The 10,632-nt window shown below is 28.1% G+C and overlaps 1 protein-coding gene across 1 annotated transcript; it reads right to left on the bottom strand.

Moving 5' to 3' along the window:
• Window positions 1-3,372: 3,372 nt before the first annotated feature.
• LOC114180916 (F-box/FBD/LRR-repeat protein At1g78750-like) lies at window positions 3,373-4,545 on the bottom strand. Its single transcript, XM_085672095.1, has 4 exons — window positions 3,835-4,545; window positions 3,594-3,743; window positions 3,441-3,500; window positions 3,373-3,387 (listed from the first exon to the last, which is right to left on the bottom strand). The coding sequence occupies exons 1-4, from the start codon at window positions 4,543-4,545 to the stop codon at window positions 3,373-3,375; spliced, it is 936 nt and encodes a 311-aa protein (XP_085528221.1).
• Between the last annotated feature and the right edge of the window lie 6,087 nt (window positions 4,546-10,632).

Below are 10,632 nucleotides of genomic sequence, written 5' to 3'. Positions count from 1 at the left end.
TTTTGTAGGAAATAATTATCCACAAAATAATTATCTGCCAAATAAAACTCTTAGAAGAAATGGCAAATAACATAGGATACAATCTATTAAGTGTAGTTTTTGTAACACAGGATACAACTTGCTCGATGTAGGTTTTATAACGTAGGATACAACCTGCTAAGTATTGTTTTTGTAACCCGAGATACAACCTGCCAAATTTAGATTTTGTAATGCGGGATACAACATGCTCAATGTAGTTTTTGTAATGTAGGAGGACTACTCAGTGTAGGTTTTTTTAACACATGATACAGCCTGCTCGGTGTAGTATTTTTAACGCAAGATACAGATTGCTCGGTGTAGTTTTTTTAACATAGGATACAACCTCCTTGGTGCAGCTTTTGTAACGCATGATACAACCTGTTCATTATAGTTTTTGTAATGCATGATGCAACCTGCTAGATGTAGATTTTGTAACACATGATACAGTCTGCTCAATGTAGTTTTTGTAATATTGGATACAACCTCCTTGAAGTAGCTTTTGTAACACAGAATACAACCTGCTTAGTGTACTTTTTGTAATGTAGGACATAGTCTGCTCGATGTAGATTTTGTAACGTATGCTACAACCTTCTCAATGTAATTTTTGTAATGTAGGATCCAGTCTGCTCCCAACCTAACTGGAATTATTTTGTAGTCTTCGAATTCCTTCTCATTTAATTTTACAAGTGAGTCTTCGAATTTCTTCTCACCTACATTTTACAAGTGAATCTTCAGATTTCTTGATTTCTTCTCACTTCCATTTTACAAGTGAGTCTTTGGATTTCTTCTCACTTCCATTTTACAAGTGAGTCTTTGGATTTATTTTATCTGCATTTTACCAGTGAGCCTTTGGATTTCTTCTCACATGCACTTTACATGTGAGTCTTCGGATTTATTCTCACATGCATTATACAAGCGAGTCTTCAGATTTCTTCTCATATATATTTTATAAGTGAGTATTCAGATTTCTTCTCACTTGTATTTTACGAGTGAGTCTTCGATTTCTTCTCACCTGCATCTTACAAACTAGTCTTCAGATTTATTCTCACATGCATTTTATCATTGAGTCTTCGAATTCCTTCTCACCTGCATTTTCTTGGATTTCTTCTCACTAATGTTTTACAAATGAGTCTTCTTATTTTTCTCACCTATGTTTTACAAGTGAATCTTTGAATTTATTCCAACTCTTCATTAGACTCTTCTAAAAAATATCTTATTTATTTTCAGACTCTACATACATATGGAGGCTTGCTTTACTTTTGGAAGATTTTCAAGGAGATTGGTTACTTTTTTTTAGAAGTAGATCCGGTCAGGAAAGAGCTGAAGTCGCAATAATATATCACATTTATTTATTTGTGTACTACACGCTCTATTTTTTTAATTTGTTGAATTATAAAATTATTTGTACCAACTTTTTTATAAACAAAAATGTGTATTAATATATAACTTTTTGTTGCCAAAAAATAGTTTAACAGTACGACAAGGTTAGAATAAGTAGTTAACCTCATTAATCCATATAATATAACGGATTTACTTAGTGCATAAATACTGTCGTTATGAATAACATTTTTTTTTATTTTGATAATAATTACCTCTAAATTGACGTTTTGAAACGTTATCACTAAATATTCTTCTTAGGATCCGACTCAAGGTTAAAGTAAGCGAAACACCAGCTTACGCCTTTAGGAGAAGGTCTCAAATAATTATTTTTACTACTAACTATTAAATTAATTATAAAATTATTTTTAAGAAAAAAAACCTTAATTTTTTTTATTAATATATTTCTATTAAATTAATTATAAAGTTATGTTTAAGAAAAAAGCTTCAAAAAATTATTTTTTTATTAATATAGCTCTATTAAATTAATTATAAGTTGATGTTTTAGAATAAAATTTAATTAAATTATTATTAATGTCTTATAATATTAATTGGTATTAAAAATAATAATTAATTAGATAAAATCCTTATTTAGTAAATTATAATTTTGTTTACCATAGAGAATGATTAATTATCTTTATTCAATTATAATCTGGATTTTATTTTATTTTCTTTTTTTATTCTTTTATATCTCAGTAACTTTTGTCTCTCGATACTTCCTTCTTTTCTAAAAGTTATTTTTTATAGATTTTGCCAAATTATATTTATTGAATCTCATATTGTTTGTGTGTACCAATTCTCATCCTCATCTCTAGTTAGTATTTCTTTTCTATTTATGTTGTTGTTATTTTTATTTTATTTTGGATTTTTATTAGAATTATAAATGCGTTTCTTTTTCCCAATTTTGTTTTTTTGGTACTTTTTGATTTACTGTTTTGGGATTTTTTTGCTTATATCTTGACTTGACGAGGAACTGGAATTTTACTACAAAATTATTAGTTAGATTAGGGTTTAGTTTTTTTATGGATAATAGATTAATTGAAACATATTTCAAAGTTAAAGTTGGATTTTCTGTACAAAGATAATTCAAGTTTAGAGAAAAAAAAATTACTATTGAGGTGAGAAAAATAATATTTTTTTTTTACTTATTTGTATTAATGATTAATCGGAAATAAACTCTGCAGGTTTGTGGAAAAATTGAGAAGTAGAAAAAGACTTGAGATTTCAAGATACTACACCTGAACCAGGTTGTATTGTTTTAACTTATTCGTCTTATATGTTTATCTTCAGTAGTGTTTTATATATTATAATTTTTTATTTCATATAAAAATATATAGATATGTGAAATATAAAATTTGAATCAGACTATTCAAAATTTTAATAGAAGAGAATAATTGAGGCTTTAATTGTATCACGTAAAAGAGTTATGAATAAACATATCAAAATAGATAAGAAAAATAAACTAGAAGATACAAGTAGATGATGTTTGAATGAACAAGATAATAATAACATAGATATAGGTGAAAAAGAAATGTTAAATAAAATTAATTATCACAATTTAATAAATAATTTTGCATCAAAAAAATTTGAAAAATAAAATAAAAGATTTCATTTTTTTTAAATTTGTTTTAGGTATCACAGACTCTTTAGCTGCTTCCTAGGTATTCTTAGTGCAAATTACAAAGATTAAACCTCAGTTTTCATAAGCAATTAATTCTGGACAAGAGGATAATGTGTTACAAACTTTCATAGTTTTTGATAAACATGTCAACATCTACTATATATACTAATGAAAAAAAAAAAACCTTAATTATTCAATAGTAATTATGAAATGATAGTTTACAAGTATCTGAACTCTTCATGCATGAGGATAAATCTCTTATCATATTTAGTTTCTCCCCATTGTAAGAGAAAATTTTGATTTTCATGGTCCTTAAATATTTTGCATTCTGCATAATGTATCTCGCAAATAGAAGCTCATCTATCGAACCCCTGTAACATTCAAGAGTACAGGTTTTAAGGTGTGATGAGATGCATGCAGGAACAGATTGTGGGTCTGGCAACACTGCTTCTTCATGGCCTTCAGCAGATGAACCAAAAGTTATCTGTGAACAACAATCATAAAACTATATTAATAACAAATTTGAAGAAAAGATAACGAGAAAACTCATATACTTCCAAGGATTAAATCATCAAACCTTATCAATATAACCAATTGCAAGAGTTTGAAGCATGGGACAATGCCTCAGCGTTTCCAACAACTCAACCCAATTATTCTTAATATACAGGTTATCCAATTTAAGTTGAACTAAATTCTGAAAGTCAAAAATCCATTCTTGCTGACGGAACTGCAAGAGATACAAAAACAATATCATCAGAAATATGCCTTTTTCTCCTTAAGAATAGAAAGTAATAACAAACAAATCTCACGTGCATTACCATATCTGAGGACAAAACTTTAACATTCTTCACAATTTCGAATGGAAAAAGCTTTGCAGCCATGTTGATCAAGTTGTACAATCTGCTGAACTTTCTTTCACCATGGATAAGTATATGTTTGACTTCCAAGTCCTCAAGATTAGGGCACCCAGAGAGAAGCTGTGAAAGATCTAGACCTTTTGAGAAGAGCACACAATTCAAATGCAAGATTTTAAGCATGGGAAAATCAACAAAGGGGATATTTTTCACTGTTATATTGGCCAATTTCAGAAATACAAGAGTTTTGAAGGTAAACACCACAGAGGGCATGACGATGTATAGATCCAAACTGAGGTCGAGGTGTTGAATTCTTGCACTTCCACTCACTGCATCCTCAATCCGTTTCTTGATGATGCTTTCAGTATCACGAATGGCGCTATAACTATAACGAATGGTAGGATCAAAAGAGTTGAAAAAATAATTGAGGCGAAATCTGAGGAGGGGTTGGTCTCTATCACGCGAACGCAAAAAAGAGAACACTGAGTGGAAAAATTGATCGTAGGTCTCTTTGCGGTTTTCATTACCAATACAGAAATCGAAAGAGGGAACTGAACGCCATAGAAGATTCCAGCGTTTGCAGAGAACACTGGTTGCAACAACTTGTTTGGTTGGAAGAAAAGATAAAATGTATAAAAGTATATCAGCGGAAAAGTTACTGATCATATCAGCCATGGTTTAGAATATCAAAAGTTTACACAGTGTCTAGTTTTGTATAGAAAATTAAAAGCCTACACACCTGGTTCAGTTTCTTATTATAGGAATAACTCACCGCTTAATCTATCTTTACTACTTTCAAGATATTATCAAATGTATCTCAAATATTTTGATAATATCTCTAAAACATTGATAGGTTAATACCTTAATTACCATATAATAATTATTGTTATATTTTTAATACATATAATATTATAATATAATAATTGATTATATAATATCTTTAAAACATAATATTTGATTATCTTAGATTAACCAAATATGTTTAATATATTTATTTATTTGTAACTATATTACTCCTTACTTATATATCATACATATTGTTTAAATTCTGATTGATTTACTTCAGATATGAACAACATTATTTAGTGTATTCAACACTATTTGTTTGAATAGTTTAAAATATTAAATAAAATAAAAAGAAATTGATTTAACAAATAATAAAAAAATTTAAAATCAAAAAAATTAGTGCTTTTATCTTTTGTTATCTTTCACTTTGATAATATAAAAACACTAAACCAAATTATCATATTATCAAATAAAATCTAAGTAGAGAGGGATAATTGTTAACGTGTTAATGTGTGTGGTGTTATTGTGTTTGGTTAAATAGATAGCTTTTAAAAAACGTTTAAAAAATATTTGATTAAATTATGTGATGTCCTAGAAATTTTAATAATTAGGATAATATATAAATATGATTAAATATTTTAAGTGAAAGATAAAAAGGGTTGGTAGTTATATTTTAAAATTTTTATTTTATTTTAAAATATTTTTTAAGAAATAAGATTTGGTGAATAATATTTTAGTTAAGAAAATATTAAACAAATTTTTTAAGAGATAATATAATATTATAAAATAATACTTTAACGATATTTATTATAATATATTATATGGGAACATAAGTATATTATTATATCTATAACTATATATAAAGGGGATTCCCTCTTTTGTGTCCACATTTCATAATTCCAATTTTACCCTTTACAATTTAATTATTTATTAAATTTTTAAAAATTAACGGTTAATTTTACAAGTTTTTATAAAACTATTTATTTATCTCCTTTTTCTTTTTTCTCATACTATTCATCAACAATTATTTTTTTCATATTTTCTCCATACATTTCACTTTAATTTTTATAAATATACTTTTATTTTGTTCATTAACTTAATAACATTACAATATCATTAATTATAAATATAATTCGAAAAATGCGTACATGTATCGCGCCTGTGTTTACACTAGTGTATATAGATATAATATAATTAAGTTTTTAATAACTCATGAGATATGAGGTAATATTTGTTACTAAAATTTTAATGAGTTTATCATAATACTTTTTGTGCATCAAATGTCGTAAGAGGTAAAATTCGTTTGTAGGTTAAATTATAGTCATAAGTAAAGCAAACTGGATGAGAGTTTAGACGTTACTAAAAACCATATATTTTCTATTAATTTTATTTTAAAAATAAAATTTTATGAAATATTTATAAATTTTGTTATAAAAAAATAATTTACAAGAAATTGTGGAAATTTTTTTTGAAAAATATTTTGTACAAAACATTTTTCACATAAAATTTTATAAGAAATATTTGCAAATTTAATAATTTTATAGAAAATAATTATCCAATTATCTACTAAATAAAACTCTCATAAGAAATGGCAAATAAAAAATTACTTCTTGCAAAATTTTATAACAAATTTCCAAGAAACTCCCATGAAATATAGAAAATTCTTGTAGTAAGAGGGTGAAACATGTGAGTTTTTTTTGAAGGAGTGACATGAATTAGTTAAAGATTAAAATTAGCTAGATTAAACTTTAGAATATCCATGTGGGTGGCTAACTACTTTAGCTATTTTAATTGTCTCAACATGTTTTAACTTATTTAAATTAGTTTTTGTATCTTATTTGTTAATTTGTGAATATATATCGAATTTTTGGTGTATTGTTTTTGTGTGATAAACCTTGGATGGGCAGGGGATAATTGCTAACATGTTTATGTGTATGGTGACTCAACTAAAGATGGTGCATTGTACCAGTATCTAATGGTGAGCTTCATCTAGATCAATCCCTAGGAAAGTGGTGGAAAGTTGTAGCTGTAAGCTTCGCCTATAAGACTCCTAGAAAGCAGTGAAAGTGGAATGGTTGTGAGAGAGTAAGGGAAGTGGAGCGGTTATTGGTGAGTTGTGTGCGAGAGTTACAACCCAATTTTTTGACGCTGAAATCACTGGTGGTGGTAATGTTCATATGATAATATGTTTTCTTTTAAGTGTTGAGTGAGATGGCAACAACAAATTTTGTGTTTGTTTGTATGATCTGTTGTTTTATGTTTTCCTTGTCGAAAAGTGTATTTAAACGTATAATGTGGTGAACATTACTGTTATGACAACTATTGTTTGCATTAGCTAACAATTCTATTTTGGAAGTTGTGGTTTTCACCTGCGATGGTCATATTTTTATATGGAAGCAAATGATACTAAAAGGGTTGAGAAGGATGCACAGTAGATATGAGAGTTGTAGGGATAGTTGTGCAGCAGTTTGATAACGTTGTTTTCTACTTTATATTGGTGTTAAGTTTCGTGAATAAAATCAACTTCTCCACAACTTTTATCTTGTTTAATCCTCAAGTCTATGTTGTTTTTGCATTTTGTATTTTAATTGTTTTATGATTTTTTACTTCTAATATCTATTATGAGTGTGTGAAATAAGTAAATTGGAAGCAATTCTGATGGAGGAAAACAAGTTGAAACTCAAGGAAGCATGATTAGACAAGAAAGACTGATTTTTAGACAAATACTCTTGTCGGGGGCACTAGAATTGTGCCCAACACTACAAACATAGAGAAATGACTCACCTAATAGGTATATATTGCTTTAGACCACCCCCGGAAGTCCAAAAAACCACCAATGTGTGTTAGGCTGACTCGTTGGGTGAACTGGTGGCTTGTTGGGCGAAAATAACAGCATAAAACTGCAGTATTCGAGTCGCTTAACAAAAATATGACTCGCCTAGTAAGTTACAAGTTAGAGAGCGTCGATTTTAAGCCTCGCTAGGCGAGAATGAAGCCGTTGGGCAAGAATGTCGACCTTGATACGCGAATATGGTTATTTAATCATGTTTCTACGAGAGTCTTAGGGCATTCCTCATTTTGCATGAATATAAACACCTTGGGTGCTTTGGGAAAGGCTCTTAGAGGCTGTTAGGGGTGTTGGAAAACTCTCCCTTCCTCTTCTTGGGTCTCCTTCTTCATCGATGGAGGTTTTACCCCTTTTGGGTTGGAGAGGATGATGGGCTACAAAATTGGAGGTAGAGATGCGAATGGGAGGCGCAATTGAAGCATGGAGCTGTTGTCAAGAACCTTGGGAGAGGTATTGCTTCTATTTGATTGTTCTAATATGTTCCCAATTCTTCAATTTTATAAAACCCTAGGTTCTCCACCATGGACTGCAATTTCTATTTGTTGAGATTAGATCTAAAACATTGAATTCTTGTGTAAAATTGTGTTGTTAATATATATATGCTTTTCCAATTCAAGTTAATATTTGATTTCCATGTTTAATGCTTGATGTGAATTATTCTCATGCTTGATTTGTGATTCTTAAGGTGTTGGAAAATATCTTTAGAATGTAGACTTGAAATTGAATACCTAATGGATACTTGTATATAAGAATAGAACTTGGTTCATTAGTAATCTTAGACTCTTAAAGTTGATGCATGATTTTACTTATCGAAGATTCAAGGGATTGAAACTTGATGAGTGATCATAGGCTCAAAGACTCTAAGAATAGGATTTGAGTAATTTAGAATGTGGAATTGAGATAATTTAGAATGCATGAGAATGAAGTACTTGAAGTCTAATCTTGACAAATTGTAAATACACTCTGTCAATTTCTTGTTGCATACCAACAGTTTGATAAAATACCAAAAATAGTTTCTTAATGTTTTTATGAACTTTATTATCTATTTGAGTTGTGAATTACAAAAGTTTTCATGGAAGAAAACGATTTATTACTTATTACGTGTGATTGGTGCACTTGTCGTTTTTCACTGACATAATTGTCTTAGTCTTTTCTTTTAAAAGAAGATTCTTTTGTTAGTTTGACAAATTTATATTCTTGAAACAACGAAATATGTATTTTTTTTTTGTAGTTGACAAATTAAGATGTTTTCTGTTAATTTAAATTTCGTATATCTTCGCAATAAGTAAGAAGTAATATCACCCTAGTCGGGTGTTACAAATTCTGAAAGTATATAAGCAACAAAAAAATCAAATAAAATTTAACAACTAAAATAATGTTAAAAGAAAAAAGAAAAATAATAGTAAAGAAATGCTTATTAGTTTTGAACATTTCCACCTCTTTATTTTATTTTCATACTTTATTTTCATAATGGATTGACAGTCCAATTCAGTTTATATCCACTTTTTTTTTAGTTTGTGGACTCTTTTTCAACAAATGGGTTAACATCTCAATGTTCTTTTTTACGTTCCTCACCCCTTTACAATTACTTTCCACACCACCCTTAAATCCATCCACTCTTTGGGCTGTGTTTATTTCTTCCTGCACCTCATGATCCTCCTGCATGCACCCCATCCCCTTCAATTAATTGTTTAGTTTTCCTCGTTGCACCCACACTACTTGCTGTGCACTTCCATACTTTTATTTTCAATTTTTCCCTTTCTCTCCCATTAAACTCTACACTTTATACATAAATCCCTATTTTTTTTTCTTTTCATTTTCTTTCTCACGTTGTGGTCTTTGTTTCATTTTTTTAACATTTGTTTTAGGTTTGATTTCACTTCTACTCCCCTTACTTTTAGCATCTACTTTCTAAAATAATAAAAATATTAAAATTGAAAACTAAAAATAATGAAAATAGTTTTAGAAAATGATAAAATTTGAAAATTGAAAAATAATATTGTTTTTTTCTCCTTTGTTGTTTGACCTTTCACCTGACATTCATTTTCAGATAATTTAAAAAATTTAAAGATATCTAAAAGTCTTGAAAAAATTAAAAATCAACGTATTTATTTTCAAATAATTTTTTCACCGAGAACTACATGAATCCTCAATCTTTTAATATAAATAAAAATACGTAGGAACGATAATTAATTATTATTAAATATATTTTTTCTCAAAACATATTTTGTTTCTTGGAATAGTTTTTTTTTTGGAAAAAGAAATATTTTGAAAAATGAATGCATATTTAGTTAAAGGTATAGATGAAACCCAACGAATGATGATAGGAAAATTGGGGTTTGTGAAGGTGATGTTGTGCTTGAATTAAGTGAATCTCAGATTTTCTTATAATTGTTTGCTAAAATTGGTTTGATTTTTTCCCTTTTAACATATTCAAATTTAAGTATATATGTTAGTTGTTTTTGTGTGGCATTAGTTGCGTTGAAGATCTATAGGACAAAGTAATCAAGTTATTGTCAATATACTTCAACTACATAAATCATCAACTTCATCCTTAAAAGCGTTATTTATTGGTGTTTCAATTTTTAGCCTAAGTTTATAGTTTGAAATACATGTAGTTAGGAAATAAAAATTTTGGAATAATTTAATCATATTCTTGAGTTTGTCATTCTCCTAGAATTATCAATGCTATTATAACAGAGATATTATTTTTCTTGTCCTGCAATGATAGATATAAAGCATTTCATACACAATACTATTTTTATAAATATATACACGATAATAAATGTCCTGATCATCACTAACATAATTTTAAAAGTTTTGGACTGAAAAACTTTACTTTGATATAATTTGATTAGAAGTAGTGACTTTGGCGACTATAAAATCTTTTTATAAATTTAATTTGTGAAAAATTTTAGTAAAAGAAATGAAAATTTAAATATTTTAGGTAAAAATTTAACAATTGCACCACATTTATTTAATTTTAACTCGAGAAAACAAAAAGAACAAAATTACATAGTTCAAATTAAATAACTACAATTGTGATTAAACTTTTTGCTAAAGATTCAATGCAACTAATATAAGCATATTCTATTTGGTAGAGTACTAACGCAGATATTCATAACATG

Source organism: Vigna unguiculata, chromosome 4 (genome assembly GCF_037176805.1).
Source record: "Vigna unguiculata cultivar grain cowpea cultivar isolate G323 ecotype 2 chromosome 4, ASM3717680v1, whole genome shotgun sequence".
NCBI lineage: Eukaryota > Viridiplantae > Streptophyta > Magnoliopsida > Fabales > Fabaceae > Vigna > Vigna unguiculata.
Note: the sequence above shows the minus strand (reverse complement) of the source record. Positions and strands in the feature narration are given on the sequence as shown.

Bases quoted from the DNA above. Each gene is read 5' to 3' on its own strand.
- LOC114180916 (XM_085672095.1), bottom strand. From the start codon at position 4,545: ATGGCTGATATGATCAGTAACTTTTCCGCTGATATACTTTTATACATT. The intron at 3,744-3,834 runs GTAATGCACGTG...TATCTCTTGCAG, and splicing joins AAGTTTTGTCCTCAGATATG to TTCCGTCAGCAAGAATGGAT. The intron at 3,501-3,593 runs GTTTGATGATTT...TGTTGTTCACAG, and splicing joins CAATTGGTTATATTGATAAG to ATAACTTTTGGTTCATCTGC.